This window comes from Cyclopterus lumpus, chromosome 1, assembly GCF_009769545.1.
Source record: "Cyclopterus lumpus isolate fCycLum1 chromosome 1, fCycLum1.pri, whole genome shotgun sequence".
In the NCBI taxonomy this organism is placed as follows: domain Eukaryota; kingdom Metazoa; phylum Chordata; class Actinopteri; order Perciformes; family Cyclopteridae; genus Cyclopterus; species Cyclopterus lumpus.
Genome location: NC_046966.1, coordinates 8719078 through 8741962, shown reverse-complemented (window position 1 = coordinate 8741962; position 22885 = coordinate 8719078). Strand labels below are relative to the sequence as shown.

The following is a 22885-nucleotide window of genomic DNA, read 5'->3' as shown; positions in this document are numbered from 1 at the left end:
CAGGCACCAGTGGGACCATTGAGCCTTCCAGTCAGAGGTGAGGAACGAATCCCTTATACATGGTTTGTTGTGATTTAAATGTCAGAAAGAAGTCTTTTATACTGAAAGGTTAACAGTTAAAGTAATAATCTCTGTTTAGTTACTATCTATGGTCATTGAGCCGATGGTCCAAGCTTGGTTCTCTAGGAAAGTGAACAAAAACTAAAAAACACACCTGCAATTACCACTTATCGCTATAAGTATAACAAAAAAGAGATCGTTGCGATTGTAATTTTAAAGATGCCTGAAAACTAGGACACCTTTAACTCACTGTAGCTTTACATACATACATTCACCACATGTTGCCATTTATTAATGGAAATAAGAATAAATAAGATCATCGCCAGACAATTAAAATGGACCAAGAAGCGCAGGGCACATTAGTGATTAGTAAGTTTAAAATAAACCAGTGTAAAAAACAAAAGCACACAAACTCCAGTGGCAGAATACAAACTCACTGTTCATACATTTTGCCGGTATTCACTAACACTAAAACTGAAATGTATTATTTGAAATACGTTATTTTAACAATTTTGTGGACTTTTTAGGGGGGAGACAACAAAAATATGATAAAATATGACCGTATTAAAGCATGGTGAGATAGATCTTTGGTGGTACAGTACCTATCTTTGCTCTGGTTAGTGCTATCGCTACTCCAGCCCCACACAGAACCGAGACACGTCCCAGAGCTTACCACGTTCTTTTCATCCTAAAGCAACATTCAAAGCCGAGCTCTTACAAGTGCTACTTATAGCTTCATATCTTATCAGTCCTCTCAGCACTCACAGGCTTCTCTCTCTCCACACTGCCTCTGACATCAAACCATTATCAAAACCACAACACACGATTTCCCCTGTACACCCCACGTTTACATTATTATTTGGTTCTGAAATATTCAAAAAAAGAACAATCTCATTCAGTCTTCCCACTGGTGGTAAATGTTTGGTAAACATTTATTTATAGTAAATCCAGGAGTATATCACACTGCCACTGCCAAGCTTTTTATGTCACACTTTATATCAGCTGCAGATAAGAGGCAAGGTTTTTTTACCAGCATGAGACTCCCTCTCTCTCTCCTGTCCCTTCTAACTTTACTTATCCCTGTCATCCCAACCCCCGCCTCATTTGGTCTCTGCCTCTCTCCTCCTCTCAGCAGCCATAGCAGTCATCTATGAGCACATGAATGCAACATGTACAGTCACAAGCATCCATGAACACAAGGCCTCCATGACATGCAGGGGTTAACTTGTTTTTGGCATGTGAATAAAATGTGACATTTTCTCATATTACCGCCGTAAAAAGTCGACATGGCAAACTTAGCAAACTGTCACAAAGCAATATTAGCATTTATTTGGAGTTGTGTTTTCTGGCCACCTGATGCCCAATATGCTCTCTGCTTTATGCTTTGGTTTTGGTCTCCACCGACTCGGGCACGTAGAGTACAGCAGGTTTACTGAAGGGTTTCTTTGCTGGAAAAAGATTCCTTGAGTAAACCAAAACAGTAAAGCTGCAGTAAAGTAAAAAACAATGAGCTGAAAGACATTAAATTGTTTCACTAAAAATAGAAGTTAGAGCAGCTTTAAGTTATGTGGATGAGGGAAAATATCAAAACATTTTCTCCTTAGGTTGAACTTTCCATGGTTTGAGAAATGTCAACATCAATCGAGGTACATGGTGATTTGTATGAGCCAATTCCAGATTTCTTTTAACGCCTGTTAAGAGCTTTAATCCAAAAATGTCTCCAATCTCAAGGGAAGTGATGTCTTAAAAAAAGTAAACAGTATGAGCCGGTTGTAGTTGTAGTGTGTCATTGTACGACTGAGGCAGTACTGTATGTGCAAAAAACACAAAGGGTTCTCAAGATGATTGACGATACATTTATATTTCTACAATAACAGTAAAGCTGGCAGACATGTTGGTGGGTTTTCTTTCGTCCAACATGAGTTATTTTCTTTTTTCAATGGCTTACTGGAACTGATGCCTTGCTGGAAGGTTGCAGTGTGTGTCAGAGCAAATGGGCACTTTACTGTTGTGAAACCCTCGTAAACAGGCACAAACAAGGTAAGCACGCACGCACGGCCTCCCACTGTTTACGTCATGAGTCCCTCCGGTCAATCACGCCCGGCATCGGTCACACACGCGCACGCGCACGCGCACACACACACACACACACACACACACACACACACACACACACACACACACACACACACACACACACACACACACACACACACACACACACACACACACACACACACACACACACACACACACACACACACACACACACACACACACACACACACACACACACACACACACACACACACACACACACACACACACACACACACACACACACACACACACACACACACACACACACACACACACACACACACACACACACACACACAATACCCTTTCAGTCATCCCCTTGGCATTGAGGGGCTATCCAGCCACTTCATGAGCAGTCAGAAGGCTATTACAGCTGCTGTCACCAACTCGACCCCCGATACTTCACTGAGGGGTACCACTGTAATTTAGAGGGCAGTAGGCGATGAAGCGGTAGCAAAACAAACAACATTACAAAAACAGTAGTATCAAAAGTAGAGTAGAATCTATCTCTGTTTCATCCTTAAAGCTGATCATTTAAATAAAAAATCTTTTTTTAAACAATCCAGCCAAAATCAAGCACCGCCGGAGCAAACTTTCTAATTTTTACAGCCAGCAGCTTTCACTAGAATATGTTTCTGAAAACGATACATTTGAGATGTAGGCAAAGCAGTGGAATAATCTTGGTTGATAATTGATCAGCACTGCCTCGCTTGGCAGTTTGATCGGAGTTTGTGAGCAGTGAGGCAGAGGAATGAAAACATTTTCAGAGATTAAAAAGATGAAAGTTCTAATGATGACACATTCAAACTGTTTCGTCCGACCAAAGGTTCAAAACTATTTTTATTTCTAAAGATGTAAAATTGAAAAAAAATTAACATCGCCACATATCTGAGAAGATGGAAGCCCCAAAGTGTGTATTTTACTATTATGAATGAATTCAACAAAATGCGAAAACGTTGTTGATACACTGTTCTTATTGTTTTAGCCTATATACCTGTATCCACTGTAAACATCCCTCTGTGTTTATATAAATGTATGGTGTGGGACATCATCTACATTTCACATTGTGCAGTAACACAGTAACATTGTGCAGTTGTACACACTGCCTTCAACGTGCAATCCCTCAGCGCACCGCTGTACTAATACAAAGCATTATTTACATTTCAGCCATGGACTCGTGAGCACTGTGCGCTCAAATGTTTTGCACTTAACAGTTTGCTGAAATCAGCTCACAGCGATGAAACCACAGGGACATGTCGTATACAGCAGTATTACACAAGGAGCCTCTGGACTATTCTGTAGGAGCCCATAACTCTCCACTGACGACAGAGTGACAGTAACACCTCCTTATGGCCTTCGTATTATAAACTCACATCAGGATCCAGCTCCTCTAGTTCATCCTCTAATCGCTGCAGCTCCTCCTCTGACAGTTTCTTCAGCAGCTCGTCCTCGTCTATGTCCCTGTACTTCTCCATCTCCTTCTTCAACACCGACATGATGGACAGCACACCTGAGAGGTGGATAATGTCTCTTCAACATGACACGCATCCATGTTGGTTGGACGCATGTCATGTTTTTTTGAGGATCACATTACATTAAATATCTATGTTATTGACTGGAATGCATTTATCTCACATGACATTTGGATAGAAACAACAGATTTTGGGAAACATTTTCGTCTGATTACAGGCGATGACAGTGTGCTTTCACCGTATCTTACAACGTCAATCTTAAAATGATATTGTGCTTCCAAATAGCTTGAGGCGAGATAAATAGCAGTTACTTCAGTTGTTGTCATCTCTCGTGTTGTATTCTGTTTGCAAGGTTTAGATTTCTGAGATTCCAGGGTAAATATACACTGTACAAATACACATACTGTATATACAATAAATACATCTTTATCTGTGGAGCAAAACACTAATAACATTAATGGTGAAGTAACATCTAAAGAAAATCCCCCATGCTTTGGAGATGTGTGCTGCTGCATGTTTAAAAAAAAACTGCACTCACCTCAATGGCCTCCAGCTCAGGGGTGAAGTAAAAGCAAAAGGCAGCCAAGTGCCTGGAGCGCTTCTGGGAGGGAGAGGGAGAGAGAGAGAGAGAGAGAGAGAGACCTGGAGGAGGCAGAAGCAGAGTGAGGACAGATTAATAGCTCTCAAAATTAGAAAGCAATAGATACTCTAAGTCCTCTATGGAGAAAGATATTAAGCATCGTATTCCACTGCATGCTTTTCCTTTTCACCGTCTGGTCTTCATCTCTTGTTTTTAAAGCCATGTAGAAGGCTGCGGTTAGTAGCTCCTTGTTGAACGTAACCTTTACAGGCCATCTCATGGTTTTTTAATTTCACATTCCTCTACTATTTAAGTTGGAGGAAGGTAGAAGCGTCTGGCTTTCTAAGAGAAGATTCATTTCTACTTCCAAGTTTCCTGATAAGGCAGCTTGTGTCATTCTGATCTCAACGGATTTGAGAGCTGGATTTTGTCAGGGAAACTGGTTTAAGAGGAATTTGACATTTTGGGGGGAAATCTGTAAATTAACTTGTATTCTTGAGCAGAGTTGAATACGAAAAATGATAAAACACCAAACACAATTTTGCACAACATGATATAACATGTTACTTAACCTGCTTTAGAGCCATTTCCCCCAGTTCCCAGTCGTTGCGCTAAACTAAGCCAACTGTCTGTTAGTTGAGAGTGGTATTGATCATATATAAGCGTGACTTCCATAAATTAAGCCATATTTCTTTGCTAGAGATGTAACAATTTGGGATAGGTCCATAATTCACTGAATGGTGTTATCTATGGAAACAATGTTCTGCAGGACTTTTGGCCACGTATCCATGGTGAGCAGGATTAAAAAAATAAGAATATTCATGCCTCATTTTGAAAAGGGATAACCCAGAGTTATTGGTTGGGAGATGGCCAATCTACTGGCTAATGTCGAAGGTGTCAGGAAAATGCGTTTGACAAGAATCACAGTGTTGAATCATGTGAGGTCACTGAAGGTAGCCCCTAAGGTAACCTGCCAATGTCTTACAAATCAGCTGTTATCAACAACAGACGGATGGAGGACTAACAGCTTAGTCCAACTACAGAGGTCTGATGTGTGACCTGCTGCAGCAGCTTTCTATGGGATTCTAACCGCAAACAAGCCTTTAGTTCGCTCTGGAGGTTTCCACCTGCTCACTCGTGATGTCTAAACTCTGTTTACTCCCAGTTTGATAGCCTGTTGCTGACCCCTCTGCCATGCATCGCTGCCACAAGTGCCACAGGTCCTTAAAACTGTGGGTCAGGGTTTGAAAGGAGGCGTGAGCTGCTGCTGATAGATGTCCACATGGCAACACTAATGAAAAGTCTGCCTGCATCAAAGGATGAGAATGTTCTCAAATTAGGTAGAAAAGGTTGAGATGCAACTTAAAAACCCAACCAAAGGGCAGAAATACATTGCGTTCAAGGAGCGTAAATGTGAACAGAAAGATGTCTTTTTGATCTTAAGTATGTCAGCAAGTGTGTTTTGGCTTAACTCCTAACAGGTGGAGTCAAGCGAGGCGGTTTTTTTTTTGGGAGGGGGGGGTGTTCTGCTCCACGATAAGACAAGTTTCCAAAACCGAAGATGAAGAACTGGGCTGAACTCCAAGTAACGCTGCAGGTCTGCTGGAAGAGACCGGCCTTCTCTGATGATGACAAACAGACCCGTGCCTGTATTTACTGCGTTTCTACCAGCTTCTGCTCCATTGGAGGACATTCACTGGGACGAGAGGAGAGACAATAAAAAGGACCTGAGCCAGAATGTACCGTGTAAAGTCATAAACACATGACCCTCTGAACAAGGCCTGTCCAGTCCTAAAGCCTCGCGGAATAGCAGGATTGCGAACATGTGGAAAATTATTACGTTAAATGACACTCACGAGCGCAGCCTCTATCACAGTCAAAAATAAATAAGAGTTCACACCTGAAATAGCTGTTTTTACACCAGGTGTAAATCAGCGTGCTTTAACCGCTATTTCTTTGTAAATCTTTGTTTGATTTATGAACTTAAAGAGCTGCTCAGAGTTGTTCTGCTGTGAAATACACATATACATCTCTGTAGAAACTCACACATGCTCTCAGAGAGGCCAACAACTGCTCCAGACAATAAATCAGCACCTAACACAAAGTTGAGAGCACAGCAGCAGACTTTTAGGTGCTTTGGCAGACGACTTCCTGCTCAATGTCGTCGAACAGCTTACGCTGTCACGAAAAGAAGAGAAAAAGCATCACATGTACAGTAAGTGTCGTGTGAATATTTCACTTAAAGGTTCTTCAGTTCGGGAAGTTCAAAATAAATCCCTGTCCTCTCCGGCTTGAACTAGTGGGCCCCATCCTCCACACATACTTTAATGAGGAAGTATTTTATAGTGTCAGATACAAATAAAAACACAACGCTAACAGATCCCTCGAGGTTAAACGGCATAAGAGGTTGCAGTTGACGAATTGAACGCCAAAACACCTTAAATATCCTGATCGGGTTCACCTGGTATTTAAACTGCAGGTGGACTAGGTGACAAAACGTGACCACAATATTACTATAAAGAGGCGTTTAACAGTTTCACACACTCCATCATGCTGTGTGCTATGTATCTTCCGTGGTACAGGAGTTATATTGTAACATTTGTTTGGCATCTGTGTTTAAACAATTTTGCAAGATTGCAGGTCTCTGGAATGGTCCAAAACAGCTGAGAAGCAACTGGTCAGCTTTCCTCTGCCTGTGGCTGAGATAAGCTGTGTGTGTGTGTGTGTGTGTGTGTGTGTGTGTGTGTGTGTGTGTGTGTGTATGTGTGTGTGTGTGTGTGTGTGTGTGTGTGTGTGTGTGTGTGTGTTCCACTGTGACCGTAACAAGGGTGTCCACTTACATACAGTGGTGAGCACTGATACAATGCATATAGATGCTTACCAAAATAGATTAATACACAACAGGAAGTTTATTTTTCATGATGCGTGACCATTTATTCTACATGTTAAGTTGAGTAGAGTGAAAACCTTGACCGGTCTTTTTTTTTTTTTAGACACTGTCTCAATCTACCGACTTGCTGAGGAAATGAAAAACCCATCGTCAGTGTCCACTTTGGGGACCAGCGTGGAGTCGTGTGTCATGGTACGTGCATAACGAGGGGCCGAGGACTTGAGGTCTGCCCATTTGTGTATTCTGCAAAAAAGGTCACGTGTGTCACTTCACTAGTCATTGTCGCCTCAAGCTCTGCTAACTTCATACATTACGAATCCAAGAGAAGAACATATTATGAGTGGAGAGGCGAGTAGAGCTGCAGTTTAGTCTCGCGTCCCACAAAGTGAACAGTGTGCTCAACACAGTGCTCAACACAGTGTGCTCAACACAGTGCTCACCAAAGTGTGCTCAACACAGTGTGCTCAACACAGTGCTCACCAAAGTGTGCTCAACACAGTGCTCACCAAAGTGTGCTCAACACAGTGTGCTCAACACAGTGCTCACCAAAGTGTGCTCAACACAGTGCTCACCACAGTGCACTCAACACAGTGCGCTCACCAAAGTGTGCTCAACACAGTGCGCTCACCAAAGTGTGCTCAACACAGTGCGCTCACCAAAGTGTGCTCAACACAGTGCGCTCACCAAAGTGTGCTCAACACAGTGCTCACCACAGTGTGCGCAACACAGCATGCTCACCACAGCTGAGAGGGGAAACACCTGAAGTCACAAAGTGTGAGGCTCTGCAGTGACGTGTGTATGTAGGTCACAGCAGACGACGGGGGCATCTTGCAGCACTTCACATTGCAAGGAAGGTTTTACATTTTCTACTAAATAAATGTATTATTATTACTTAAATAAACGTTTTGAAAATTGAACATGGATACTGTTTTTGATCCCATCATAGATCAACCAAGGTGACAACATTTAGATCATGACCCCAACTTAGCTCAAGCACTTTTTTTTTTTTTAAAGAGTGATTATAAATCAAACTTAATTTTTTAGGCTAAAAAGAGGTTTAAAAAAAAAGAAAAGAAAACTACATAAGGTGATCCCTATGAAGCACATGTTGAATAATGACGACTCATTTAGCAATTGGATGACAGGCATCAAATTAGTCAAAATAGAAAAGTGCATTACTTTTCTTGCAGGTTCCCTACCGTTTATAATAAGGACTGCATAAAGATCTCCATACGTGTGAGGACTTGCAGAGTGCAGTTACTTTCAGAGGGATGCCCGCAACCAGCCAGTAAGACACCAGTTAGAAACCCCCCACAAATAAGAACTCTATCCTCACAACCACTGGAGTAGCCCCCTGAAATCCCAATGACCTCATGGAAACTTATTTTCTCCCAGTACTTTCAAACGCGTAGTCCTGTTCATTATGTGAATCTTGGCGTGTGCTCTTCACCAATTTGACTGTTTTGCAGTCTGCGGTATAACTTTTGCATTTATTTCCATACCTCCTCCGGCGCTATTAATAGCCGGACAGTCCCGCTGGGTGACAGCAACGAATACTTTGACCAGATATGGTTTCCTCCAGAGCCGCCTGGAGTCGCAGCGCGAGGTCCGCTCTGCTGCCGGCGCACAACCCGAGAATCCGAGAACAACTCCCGACTAGACGACCCCGGCCATGACCCGCAGATAATCCGGAATTCAGCAGATTTCGCAGCGTGCTCTCAAAGTGTTCCTCCCCCGTCCCTGGTCGTGTCTCGGCTGGTTTGCCGAGGCTGAAGCTCTCATCTCCCGCAAAGGGCAAAGTAAACTTGTGGGAAGAGATCCTCCTCCTCCTCCTCCTCCTCCTCCTCCCCAACACGGCTGCCCTGTCACTCCAAGTGATGTCATCAAGTGCAACTGCGCCCATTGTGGGACTCATTGATTCGCCATCACTCAATAAGTTACATTATAACGCCTTCTGAGCGTGACCCGCTCGTTTTGATCTTGTGAGCAGTCTCTCGTGCAAACAAACGCAGTGGATTTAATCAAATAATGTGTAAAAATGTACTCATTACACGTTAAAGTCTTTTGAAAGCGACGAGTTTAAACCAGATCGATACGTTGAGGCCGGTTAGCTTAGCACGAAGACTAAAGGTAGACAGCCGAGACTCCAGGAAGTTACTGCACCCAGAGCACTAATGTTATACATACACAATATTACACTTAAATTAACTCTAATGTGAACACGAGTGAGCTTCAGCTTCCGGTTTCCAGCTCCAAATTGACTGGAGCTGTGATTAAGTCCATCTGGTAATCTTCCTCCTCTGGTCGAATGTGCTACATCTGTATGACCCCCAGCCGCATCTGTATGACACACATCCGCATCTGTATGACACCCAACCGCATCTGTATGACACACATCCGCATCTGTATGACACCCAGCCGCATCTGTATGACACACATCCGCATCTGTATGACACACATCCGCATCTGTATGACACACATCCGCATCTGTATGACACCCAACCGCATCTGTATGACACACATCCGCATCTATGTGACACCCATCCACATCTTTATGACACCCAGCCGCATCTGTATGACCCCCAGCCGCAACTGTATGACACCCATTCACATCTGTATGACGCCCAACCGCATCTGTATGACACCCATCCGCATCTGTATGACACCCAGCCGCATCTGTATGACCTTTGGAGTTACAACTTCCGTTTTCTTGGCGAACTGCACAAAATGTGGGTGTAATGTGCACACATGCTGCAAATTTGAAGTCATTAGGCCAAATAGTTTAAGAGTATTACAGTATTGAAGAACAAGCCACGCCCCTAAGAAGTTAATTGGTCCTTATCTCCTAAAGACAATGAGAACACTATTTTGATGACATTGAGGGGGGGGGCGATAACTGTGGGCTTTCAAAAAAAAACACTAGGGGGCGCTATAGAGCCATTTCTTTATACCCAAATGCGAGACCCATAAAATATCAACTTTTTCACCAGTCCTGATATGCATGTCAAATTTAACAAGTTTTGGGATATGGTAAAGCCCCCAAAAAGGCAATTACAGTATCAGAATAATACACATGACGGTTTCCATAGGGCCTTCGTTGTCAATGCTCGGGCCTTAATTAAGTGTTTAGGTTGCGTTTGTGATCTTTCCGGGTGGGAAATATCTCTCAAAATAATGTTAAAATGTGTTCAAAAAGGAGGACATTCACAAGTTCAAACTTAAAATGACCAGCCATGATTTTAAGGACATTTAAAGTGTTGGTTGCATCTTCTGACATTTAAAACATGTTTTACTGGTAGGCCATGCAGATTCAATATTTCCTACTCAACAGAAAGCTACGGCAAAATAAAAACCTTTTAATATTTCCGTTCAAAAACGATTTTCTTTCTCCACCAGACAGACTTCAACTTTACTTAAAAGCTCTTTTAATTTGACTGGCAGTTCATCCCGACATCGCAGCTCACATTGCCCGACACTTTAAACCAAAAACCTTTAAAGCTTTCAGTCAAAGTACACCCTGTTTTGGCTTCATGCTTTAATTGAACAAAACCTTGTGAACAGCTTCTCATGTTGAAAAATTCAAAATATTACAACATATCAAGTAAAGAAACATGGGGTGTTATCAAACAAGACGTGGATAAGTTTAAACAATGTTTCACATATAACATACTAATGCAGTAAAGTAATTCAAATTGGATTAATGTAAAAACATATACATACACATAAAATGAAGTACATAGTGAGCCACACCATTGCATGCATAATGCACAGCAAACCAAAAGCACATTAGATGGGGGAATAGAGTAGTACAAAAGAACAACACAAAGCATGCAACACACATGTGACTTAAGTTAAACGTTTTGATGAATTAGAGTTCCGTTTGTTTCACAATGAAGACTGGAAAGAGCAAGATTTGGAGTGTGGGATATTCTTTATTTCTCATTAATAAAGAAAGCAAATGAACTTAACAAAAGACCTCTTATTTATTTCAAGCCGACGTGACCCTCGACAATGACTCAATAATAAAATAAAAAAGGGGCGTCTTTAATGCCTTTGTTGGCAGAAAGATCAACCAAGGGCAGGAGAAAGTGACGTTTGGCTTCCAAAGTTCACTCGGCACTTTCATAATTTTTACAAAATGAAAACAACTGTTGCTGGTTCATTCACCAACTTGCATGAGAAGACATCCTAGGCTGCCGAAGACAGCTCACCGCTGATGTCTGCCATCAAGCTGTGAATCCAAAGGTCCTTTTCCTCGTATGTAGTGTCCACCAGGTAAACTGTCAACCTGCTTTGCCACAGCTGGGAGGTGACCTCTGACACGCTATACACCTGGGCCACCAGCGCTCGATTCTCCACGTGGTTCCTGAATAACATGGAGGCCTCCTCTGACCACTGGGGCTGGGTCATACCTGCAGAACAAACAGGGTACTAGTAATCCAAATGATAACCCAAGCTGCTACACCATGTGTTATCAAGGTGGGAATCAATTTACCATAGCTGACTGGCTGATAATGGAAATAATTGTGAGCTTGGGGTTGTTAAATTCCAGAACAATTCAAGGTGGAAAGTTTCCATGAGAATACAAGCTTTTTATGGGCAGACGATGGACATTTTATTTGCTCAGGCTGTATCTAGATGTCATATATAGATGATTCTGCCATGTGGTTAGTAAGCTAGCTAACAAGTTAGCATTGACCATTACAGCTAACAACGTGGGCTGTCTGCAAACTTGAGGTTTAAAGTGAATAATTGGAGGGAAATGTTTTACCATTAAAAACAAATGGAAAAAGATTAATCAAAACGACTAGCATGCTCAATAAAGCTACATCACACAAGGTAACAGCTAGCAAAAAACTATCAGAAGCTCATAAGTTATAAACAGTGTTATTTACTTCAGCCTATCTGCTGGTAAACTGAAATATCAAAATAAAGAATATATTCACTCCATATAGTCAAAACTTACCAGAGTGCGTGCAGCGGGTTGTAAGGTTACTGAATTCCCATTTAATGGGATGATGACAATTTATGTGTACATGTGATGAGTATGCTGCTGAATGCAGTGCATTGATTCAATTTCACCAAACTTTATGGTATTTCGGGTTTTTGTGCATTATTTCCCCTCCAAACAAGTTCACTAATAAAAAGGTTTGATTTTTATGTTGACATTTTCAAACAGTTACATTTGTTTCTGTCCCTTTACAACCCTGTTACAGTCCTCATCAACTTTATAGCAATGTATCGTTACAACTAGCTTAGTGCGAGTATGGGAACTGACAAAGATGGATCCAGTGATTGTTTGCATCACACAAGGACATCTTTTTTATTATTAAGAATTTAATAAGATGTCATTTATACCATAAGTTTTGAGTGTGGTCAAAAAAGACTTCAACCAAGTAATTCTGAAATCCAAGTTAGCCCAATTAATACCAAGTCATTACACTACACATTAAATAACACAGCTTTTATGCATATCTATCAGCAAAACTACCGAGAGAATTATGAACCATCTCACCTGCAAGTTGTGTAGTGATGGCCTGGAAGGGCAGCTGTCTGAATTCCTCTATCAATGGCCTGAAGAGTGTAATTTGGAGCAGCTCATGTTTTCCGTAGTCCAACTCGAACACAGAAACCAACCCGTTGGCCAGAATCCCTTTCACCTGCACTCTGTGCCAACTAGGTAGAAGCATGCATCAGTAAAGTCATTAATCAGACAATAGCAACCTTGATTTTACATTTTCTTCTTCACTTCCTCACAATGACTAAATGGAACACTGATTTCCCATAATCTCTGAGACGCACAAGTAGTACACAGGCAGTAATCTAGATAATGCATTAGTTTACAAATTGTTTTGTCAATTTGTATTCATCCTCATATAACCCAAGACTGCCATCAAATGAACAACATAACCGGAAGTGCTCCAATTCTTTAAAGCCTTGTGTGGACAAGGCGTTAAACATAAACACAGTTTATCTGGTCCTTGTGCATACGATACAATTCTAATACTACTGTGATGTCCAAATCAATAAAACTAATCCAACCATAATGCGCGAACATAAATCATTTGATGACACATTGTTCATTATATGTCAGGTTTGAATCAGCTGCAAACACATTAAGCGCCTACTTCTTGTCTATTTTGGCAGCATAGATCTGTCCATTCTGGATGTTTGGGGTGTTCCATGTCTGGTTATAATAGAGCATCATCTCCCCCATCAACACCACCAGTTTATGCAGGTCCTGCCATGGCTGCACCACAAAGTAACCAGGGTGGCAGGCCACTGGCACAAACACATCCATATTCTGGCCAGGCTGAAAAAAAGGGGAGGAGAATAAAATGTGTTATTATAAAAAAAGAAAAAGGTAATTTCTTTTCTTTTTCTGGCGGTAGTTATTCTACAGTGAAAATACTTGTCAAAAAGTGCATAGTAGTATACTGTACTATAATTGTGGTCCAACTCTTTGTCAGAACTAACAGTCAACGTGTATTTGATGATAATAGGTCTGTAAATAAGGCTTTATATTTCTCCAACATTATACAACAGAAACTTTAACACCCAACATCATACAGTAACAAAAGATGAATTGGCAGTGTAGAGTCTGGGAACAGTGGAGCGATGGATTTGATCCACGGGCCATAAAGACATTTATCAAAGAAATCTACAAATGAACGATTGAGTCATAAAATTACAATTCAGTGGCCTGAAGCGTTACAGCACATCTACTTCCCCACAAAAGAGTTTTTCCGTCTCCACACACCTGGGGCAACTCCAGTGGGGGAGGCAGCACAAGGGGCTTGGTCGTCATATCTGGAGTAGAGACTTCTGCACCTTGAAGAGGTCCGGTTGAGGATTTGGTGATGGTGTTCGGGACCGGGGTGCCCAGAGTCAACGTCTCTATTAGAGCACTGAGACCTTGTCATTTGGAAAACACAGGTACATAAAAGCTTAGTCAGCACTTTAACTAAACATGTCTCAATGTGCTAATACCTTGACTTTACATTACAGTTTGGAGCGCAAACAAAAACGCTTTCAAAAAGTTAAAGTTTGACCAGACATATCCACACATACAATTACTGACGCAGACAGAACCATCCCACAACCAGAAAGGACTTGTGTTTTATGTTATTACCTATATCCCCACTGCCGTTGTTGCAAGTTAATTTGTTGTTGTTCTGAGTTGTAAATTTCTGCCACAACTCTGACTGGGCCAGCTGATGGTTGATGCTCTTGTCCATCTCCTGACTGTCAGCGCCGATGAAGAGGTACATGTAGACCAGCCGGCCCTCTTTGTGCTGGTCTAATTTCAAGATCTAAAATGAGGGAACAAAGGGTGAAAAAAAAAAAAGAAACACACATACAAAGTTAGAGAGACCTTGAAGGGACTGTTATTGTTTTGCACTGTTCTCCAACAAGACCTTACTTGTAAGTTTGATTTGCAGTGTTTACATTTGAAATATCAACACCACTCCTGCTACACTGCACACTGTTGTTGTACTTAAAAGCAGTAAAGACTTTATTATAAACATAAAGTAAACTGGCTACTTTATCACATACTCCTTTTTCATACCGAGTAATACTTAGACCCCCAAACAGCGTGAATTCTTTGTGGCATGGATTCTGTAGGATTATTGGCCATATTGGCATGATAGCAGATTTGTCGCAGATTAGTCAACTGCACATGCATGCTGCGACGCTCCTGTTGCACTACATCCCAAAAAAGCTCAATACAATAGAGACTGGCGACTGTTCAACTGGGATATGTGTTCAACTTTATGTTACCTTCATTTTACAGTCTTCAGAGCCCAGGACAGCCTTCTTCAGCCACAGGACAGCCTCTGGGCTCCAGTCTCCCTCTGGTACTGTGACGTCAGCCAGGCGACATTTAATTGCCTGAAGAGATACACAAAAAAAAAAAACTAAACAACTTTATGTGTATAACAAACAATTTTAGCAAACTACTGCATTAGCATATTTGGAAACAATGTGTGTTGATATGCAAGCACATGACAGCAATGTATCAAATAAAAAAATCTTAGTTTCAGTTTTATACAGCCAATTGGTGTAATTGTATCAAACATTTTCTTTTTTTTTTTTTAAACGGTTGGGGGTTGAATAAACATTGTAAGCACAATTTCCTGACTTCTTTGTCCACAAATAATTTTGTTCTACTTTTAACGGCTCAATCCCACAATGGACAGAGACTTCAAATTAATTAGCACAGAAAAGAGAAAGCTGACCAGTGGTGGGATGACGGTGAAGTCTTTGAGGAAAAGAGGGGGGATCTCTCGGAGATCAGTGACCTCTACAGTTGCTTGGACACCCAAGTCAATGAAGAGGATCTCAATCACTCGGTTTCCGTAGATGTTGGCGATCTGAAAACAAAAGCAACAACTTGTGAGTGGGCTTACTACTATAAGACCTCGAACTCTCATGTCAATAATGCAATTTCAATACTTTCAATGTCCGAAATAGTTTCCGAAATATTAATTTGAAGTATTCTGGTCTTACCTCCACTCTGGACCACATTCCTTTGTAGCGGGCTAGACAAAACTTGCCACTGAAGGGTCTGGACACCAGCAACTCTGAAGTCATCTGGTAGGTATAATTACAAAATAAACAATTTTACCTTTCCTGAGACGACTTTTGTGGTTGTGGGTAACACTGCATATGTGAAAATGACAAAAGCCAATACATATACAAATTATAAAAACTCCACCTTGTGAGATCTTTTTTTTTTTAACTGGGAGCCTGTGGTTGAATCTTGAAGCATAATCACATCAGCAGTCAATGAAGGATGAAATCTGGCTTATCGCATTAGAAATCAGCGAAAAGGCATCGCTTTTTATGAAGCATGTCTAACTTCATATGGCTGATCTTCAGCCATCAAAAGTCACATCAGAGATTGAGGCGTGCTCAGAAGGTTTCAAAGAAGCATCTCAACAGTATTGTGTTTGTGATTCAGTGTGGATTTACTCTTGCTCCAAATATTTGGATAAAGTCATCCCTCTCCCTTATCAGATGACATCTTAATGACTGTAGAACCTTGTTTGCTTGCCTCAGTCAGCACTAGAAAGTCTCACCAAAAACTAGGTGTAGAACCTATCCTACAGGACGGTTTTTATAAAGCAGGAACATGCCGTATAATTCAGTGAACTCACTGTGGTAATTCAAACAGTGCCAAGTCAAGCTTGACATGAAGGAGCCTTTCTTTGCCTCAAGCAGCCCACTGAACAGACAGCTGAAAATTGCATTGTTGATATTCTATACGCAATCAAAACGCAGCATGAAATGCTCAACAACAAGATGAAGTTCAAGGGCAAAGGGGGGTCTTGTTAACCTGGGAGATGAAGAAACTCCCCGTTTCCTCCAGTAGCTTGCCGAGTTTTGCTGTTCCTCTGCAGGGCAGCTGGCAGTAGATGATACCATCGGCACACACATTTGTGACACACACATCCTGATAGGTAGCATTGATCTACAGGCAACAGAAATATTATTGTTAGATAGTGCAGGAAGGATTGATAACAGCGAAGACCTCAAAATCATGGCTGACCAGCTGCTGGTTTTAATGTCAACAGAGACCCCTATACATTCTTGAGTTCCCATAACACGGACTGATTAATAGCAGGGTTCAACGCCTCAACAACCCAGGAGGGGGCTCTGCTGGGTTGTATGAGTCACATTATACTTGCAGTTAGCACCACCATTCTTACAGTCAGAGGGTTGCTCATGGTCACATCCTGGAGAGCCTTCAGGCAGGTGGAGTTGATGTTGATGTCATCATCCTGCGAAGTGTCGTACAGCACTGCAACGGGTGTCTCATTCTGCTGACACGACTCTAATGTCTCCATCAGCAGGATCTTTCCGACTGCCAACTTGTCCAAAGAAGACAGCACCGGTGGATAAGAGCTGAACGCCTCTAGACCTGGGAGAAAGAAAATAAAGTAGGATGGGAAGCAGAGGAAGGAGGGCCATTGGACAATATTAACGTTTTGTCCACCCTGTATGCTTTTATCTACATCACTTACAGAAAGCAAGTCTTACAATCATTTATATATCCTCAATGTACCTGCAAGTCCAACACTTATAGCCTGGAAAGGCAGAGAGAGGAAGTCCTGGTGCAGCTCCAGAAGATTAGTCTCACTGGTTTCCACAGAGAAGCCATAGTCCACGTAGTATACCTGGGAAACAGACATAAGCTCCTTTACGACAGAAACACTCACCCATCCTGTAGCTACCGACTGTCTTCTTCCGACAAACTGAAAATGTCCACAAGCTGCGTGAAGGGACAAAGTCAACATCTCTGAAGACTAAACTGCTAAATCAGTATTCAACCCCTTGACAAGTCAAAAATAACGTGACAGCCAACCAAGTACATTAGTTACCTTGACCTTGTTAGGGGCCATAACATCCATTACTTGAGCTCTTGCTAGCTCCTCTCCATCTTCCCCTCTGACTGCTACCAGCTGACCAACCACAGGTTTAGAAAGAGGAAGGTGGGTGGCGCTTTGGCTGTAGAAAGAGTGCATGGCCCCCTCCATGACTTCCTGGGCGTTTGAGTAGTTCTCACCGACATACCTGAACAGAGAGACAATCTGTGCATGGTAGTCTTCAAAAACAAAAACCTGGGTGTTGCATTGTGTTGCATTAACAAAGCAACCATGAGTGGTTGGTTATGTTGTGTGTGATTTCTTTCAAGGAACAATTCGTTATATTGATGTCTGCTAGAATAATGTGTATCACCTTAAAGTAACAGCATTGCTTCTCTTGGCATTGGTAATCAGAACAGAGGGGTACTGCTCTGAGGGAAGAACCAGACAGGGAGGCACTACAGGACCCAAGACCTCCAGACCAGAGGGAAGGGGATGGCTTCTGCACGGCTGGTCCACATGATGTTGTGTGTCTTTCATGTCAGCGCTTTTGGAGTTATACAGAATGGCCTGACCACAGCAAATACAGAAACAACTAATATTAAATATTCACCCCCGTACAGTTGTCATGAACAGGAAAATAAGCCATAGAGAACACTTTGGGCAAAAGTTGGACATTTTAACATGGGGGTTTATGAGGATTGACTTGCTTTTGGAGCTTGTGTCAAGCGGCCATTTAAAGAACTGCAGTTGTTGTCACTTCTGCGTTGGCATCATTTCTCAGCACCGGACATTTCTGCTTGGTTTTAACTCTTTCTACTCTTAAGGACATAGTTAACTTGTACATTGTGTTAACTCTGGTATACTCACTCATTCACTTACCTTCTTCTTGTCATGTGGAATGGGGTACTCCACAGTGAATATATCCGGCAAAAGGGACAAGTTCTCCAGAACATTTTTGGGGAATGGCGTCTTGTATGTGTCCATAAAGAGTTTGGGCAAAGCATGGGCCCAGAGACCCTGAGTGTATGTGGTCAGAAGCTCCTTTATTCTCTGGCACACCTCAGCTGACACAACTACAGCAGAAGATGTTGAGGGAGGACAAGGGACAGAATCAGATGTAGGGGAGAAGGTGACCTTAAAAAACGGTAAGATTCCAGAGCCAGGTTGGAGGGAGGAAGCCAATGACGGAATGTTGGTTGATGCAGGGCAAGTCCAGTTGGCTAGAGTGTTTTGGTTGTGATTCAGGGCAGTGGTAGGCATGTTTGGATTTTGTTTAAATTGACCACTAGAATTGAGGGCAAGATTAACACAGGAGGGACGGTGCGGAGCAAGAGCTGGGTTGCGGGCAGGGCTGCGCAGTGTAACTGAATTTATCGGTTTGCTGGAGGAGGCAGCAACCGGTTGCGGAGGAAAAAGGAAGGTTGGTTTAGCCAAGTGGGCTTGGGGGGAAACTCTAGGTTTGGGGACCGGAAAAGGAAGGGAGGGGGTGGAAGGTTGGTCATGTGTTGAGGGATGTGAAGAAATGGGTGTGGTCATAGTTTTTGAATCAGTGGGTGATGTTGGAGGCATGTTGGTGGTGCTTCTTTGAGGAACAATACTAGGTTTAGGAGGCAGAGGAGGGTAGATTAGGCGGTCAGCTCGGTTGGTGGAGGGAGGTTTCTCCACCTATGAAGGCCAGAGAGATGACACAAGATTATTACGGTTGGGTAGTTATAAAAAAAGAAAAGGAAAGGAAAAAAACACTTCTGATGGAACCTCCAACTTTACTTGCAAAACATACCTTCATCAAATTGGGTATTTGAATAAAGCCTCCCCAAATCCCTGATGTGCAAGTTTGTATAGCTTCAAACTTCCACGGTTTCATAATATTAAATTGATTGGGGGTATAATTATCTAACTCACCATAGTGATGTGTGTCCACTTTTCCAGATCAGTGAGCACCTGAGGGTGAAGCTTCTCATTGAACATTTCACTGTAGACCACGGATAGTTTCGACATCCAAAATCCACTGCAGTATTTCTTGAGGAGCAGAGTTATTCTACTCTGCACGAGCTCCACGTCATACAGACGAGACTGCTTGGAGAGATGACACACATCGATCACTATAAGTATATTTTGTAATAGAGTTTTCAAATCAAAATTAACACAATAAAAGCACAGATAGTACAAAATAAACCCATTAACAGAGCTGACGGGAAAACGACTGCTGTGACGTCAGTGATCGGGTGTGGCTCGATTGCTGCATACATAAACATTCTGGAAAATAAACATGCAGGAAGCATAGTCTAATGTGTGAATTCAGTGAACCTCCTGGCTGGATTTTAACAGACTAAATATACAAAGGCAATGATTAACCCTGTGATTTAGTCTCAAACATTTGCACATGGATGCAAAAACACAAAATACACTGCAACTCAAATGTGAGCTGTCGGGTCATTTCGGGTAAAATTAAACAGTCAGCACAGAGAAAAACGTTTTTGTACTTGGGATTTGTCGAGTCTGGAGACTCGTTCAGGAGGCTTCTCTGTGACGGATTCTACAAAGGAAGAGGGGAAAGTGCTGATATCAGTAAGCAAAGTGCAGCAGATTGATGGTAATGAGCATAATCTGACTTTTGGTTTTGGCAGTGTTGCCCAATGTTGATGCAATAACTGATGTTGGTATATGACAAGTGGACTACGGTACTCTGGACTATTAATGGGGTCACTATTAGCGGTATAAAGCACACTTAAATTCTGCTAATGTTTTCATTATGACTGATCCGCACTGACATGTTGGCTATATTGTCAAACAGAGACAAATTTGGGACATTAATAAAGCAGCAAACAACTATTTGCTATGTAAAGATATAGAGGAGAAATATCTACCTGTGCAAAACAAATGGTATTAACAGACTTGGCTTGGGGTACAAATCTTTTAAAAGTTCACCAAATGCAGCTTGTAGCTAACCAACATAACTAATCTCAAAGGGTTAACAACATGGACATATTATACCCCAAATCAGCTTCTATAAATGATGTAATACCAATGATTATATTTAAATTGAAGCAATTAAATGTGACATTGATACGGATACACACCAAGAAGGTCCCACATACCTCTGGGCCTCCGACAGTTTGCCAAGTTCTTCTCGCTCCTGTTTGCAACAAAGCAGTCTCTTGAGCATATTGTGCTTTTCACAGCAACAAGTTGCAATTCAATACAAATATCCTGTTGCATTCTTGATACAATAATATGCTAATACAGGTTGATAGAATGGTCCATAATTTGAGACTCAACTATGAATAGTTGTTTACTAAACCAATAATATTTTCAAATGAAGGCCCTGAGAAACATTTTTGCATCAAATACCATTAAAAAGTAGTGTTAGAAACAATAGCATTTAAACGTATCTACTTAAAGAAAATGCAAAAGTACCAGAAATTAATACTAAACCAAGAACCAGGTCTTTGATTTAACAGAGCCGAGTTTAGCTGCATGTGTATGTTCACCTGTCAGGCATGAAACACTGTTTTACAGCTGGTTGAGGAGCTGGCTGTCTGTGCTCGACAGGGGTGATAAAGCTTAACCTCTGGTCTGACTGCCTGTTGTTTGGGGAGAACATAATAAAAACCTCTGGTTTATTCGTTTTGATATTCACTTGACATGTTATATTCTTACACGCACAAGTGACAGAATTTCAATTAAAGAAAGGCAAACAATACTTGGGTTTCCACAAACTGATATGTAAATAATACAGCTGCACTTTGGTAGCTGGGCTATTATTTCTATAGACAATGTTGTCCATCAATGTTGAAAGTACAACTGCTGCTCATTATTTCTTGATGAAAACTTTTCTTTCTTTTACCTGTAGTCTCCTGAGGCGCTGAAGCCTCTTGAGCCGTCATGAGACATAGAACGGTTTGCTTTCCAGTTATGGGCACCAATAGCTGAAGGTTGGCGGAGAGAGGACCTTGACCTCACTAAACGCACAGAAAGGTTAGAGGTTAATGAATACAAAAAATATAAATCTCTGCAGAGATCAAAACCTGGGGTAAAAAAAAAAAATCGCGCCTCCTACCATTGAGCATGTATGGGTTGGAAGGTTTGAATCTCATTTTGCAGTTGACGACATGGGAGCGCCCAGACTTCTTTGAGCTCTTCTGCTTGGCCACCAGCTCAGCAATGTGAGCCGTCTCCTTACACACTGCGGCAAAGCATTTTATCTACAGAGCCAGATTCATTGTATCGTTAAAAAATTCACAAAGTGAAGTGTACTGCAAATGTGATGAACTACAAACAACTTCTTATGAAGTTTCTTCATTGGCCTTATGGATGGGTAAAGGGAAAAAGAAACGTCCCTCACCTCACCCATGTGGTACTCCAGGCGGACCACAGAGGAGATGCTCCTGAGATAGTCCTCCAGTTTCGAGTGGCCCAGCTCCCTCAGCGGGATGCTCTCTCCGCACAGTGACCGGTACTCGGACTGGAGGGCACTCATGGACACACCGGCCTTGCTGGACTGAAGTACAGACCGCAACATCTTCTTGATGGATTCGCTGTCTGACATCCTTAAATTGGCTGGGAAATAGAAAGACAAGTAAAATAATATATAATGTATAAAAATATATACAAATAAAAGTAACCATGGATCAAACCCTGCTTGGTAGAGGTTATGTTGATTCAAGGCCAAACAGTCACGTTTACTAGACACGCTAAACATGCTTCTTTACTTCATTTGCAAAAGCAGACATTCAACGGCATTGTATTCTGTCAATAACGCAGCTCGTCTTCAAGCTGGCAGAACAAAACACGATCTGGCCAACCAGGCCAGAGTCAGATGTACTCTTCCTGCGGGGATTTCAGACTCTCAAGCGGCTCATTGATGAATTCAAGTCGTACGAGAGGAGACGCGTATGTGTCTTCTTGCTGCGACGCTTGAAACGTTGGGAGATTTATAATCGGACTTTTATCTCCATGGAAACCACAGACGTCTGCCGTTAAATTGGCAATGTTGGACGCACAACGTGGGCGTTGGCTAACGGCTAACGTTAGCCGTTCGTTTGCAGTTAGCATGAAATTAAGTTTTCGGTTGTATTTTTTAGCGGCCGTGAATTGACCTTTGACAAACCGGCTCAAAGTGTCGGCAATGTGCAATTACGTCAGCTCAACTTTAACGACAGACCCCACCGTGTTTCCACGTGTTCACCTTAACATACCTGTAACTTCCACTTGTTAACGCCACACTGCAGCACTGTCTTCAGTGTCACCGCATTCAAAGTCTCGCGCTGTCATACGACGGCGCACGTTTACGCCCAAAGGTTCAAAAGGTCACTGTCGGTTAGTTTGCCCTTTTTGTCCGAAAATTAGGTTCACCTTATCCTTATATTTATATTTATCGAATGTGCAGTTTTTAGGTGAGCAACGATTC

General features: G+C 42.0%; 2 protein-coding genes across 5 annotated transcripts in view; both read right to left on the bottom strand.

The window, feature by feature from the left end:
- Positions 1 to 9501, bottom strand: part of tmod1 (tropomodulin 1) — a 23926-nt gene extending 14425 nt beyond the window's left edge. The window contains exons 1-3 of one of the 2 annotated variants that reach the window (XM_034538734.1): positions 8605 to 9501; positions 4171 to 4274; positions 3534 to 3670 (exon numbers count right to left, since the gene is read on the bottom strand). In XM_034538734.1, the coding sequence (XP_034394625.1) occupies positions 3534 to 3656 (123 nt within the window). In that variant the 5' untranslated portion in view covers positions 3657 to 3670; positions 4171 to 4274; positions 8605 to 9501. The remainder of the gene's footprint in view (positions 1 to 3533; positions 3671 to 4170; positions 4275 to 8604) is intronic. The other variant, XM_034538744.1, reaches the window with a different exon arrangement.
- A 938-nt stretch (positions 9502 to 10439) lies between these two features.
- Positions 10440 to 22840, bottom strand: tdrd7a (tudor domain containing 7 a). 3 transcript variants are annotated; one of them, XM_034531071.1, is made up of 21 exons: positions 21821 to 22840; positions 21536 to 21680; positions 21323 to 21437; positions 20967 to 21059; positions 20574 to 20611; positions 19959 to 20011; positions 19378 to 19551; positions 18355 to 19140; positions 17846 to 18042; positions 17488 to 17680; positions 17172 to 17283; positions 16816 to 17027; positions 16443 to 16577; positions 15614 to 15697; positions 15343 to 15477; positions 14885 to 14995; positions 14235 to 14415; positions 13863 to 14017; positions 13231 to 13415; positions 12618 to 12778; positions 10440 to 11514 (listed from the first exon to the last, which is right to left on the bottom strand). In XM_034531071.1, exons 1-21 carry the CDS (start codon positions 22175 to 22177, stop codon positions 11291 to 11293), a joined length of 3846 nt encoding a protein of 1281 aa, XP_034386962.1. In that variant the 5' UTR covers positions 22178 to 22840; the 3' UTR covers positions 10440 to 11290. The 3 variants fall into 3 exon arrangements, with proteins under 3 accessions (XP_034386962.1, XP_034386971.1, XP_034386979.1); XM_034531080.1 differs by having other exon boundaries at positions 10627 to 11514; positions 19378 to 19548; XM_034531088.1 differs by having other exon boundaries at positions 10724 to 11514; positions 17494 to 17680.
- Between the last annotated feature and the right edge of the window lie 45 nt (positions 22841 to 22885).

What these genes read in the sequence shown, in the direction of transcription:
- tdrd7a (XM_034531071.1), bottom strand. Translation starts at nt 22,177, where the DNA reads ATGTTTAGCGTGTCTAGTAAACGTGACTGTTTGGCCTTGAATCAACAT. An exon ending in TCACCGTCATCCCACCACTG is followed by an intron (nt 14,996 to 15,342) that starts GTCAGCTTTCTC and finishes GTATCTCTTCAG; the next exon opens with GCAATTAAATGTCGCCTGGC. An exon ending in CATCACTACACAACTTGCAG is followed by an intron (nt 11,515 to 12,617) that starts GTGAGATGGTTC and finishes TTTGTTCTGCAG; the next exon opens with GTATGACCCAGCCCCAGTGG.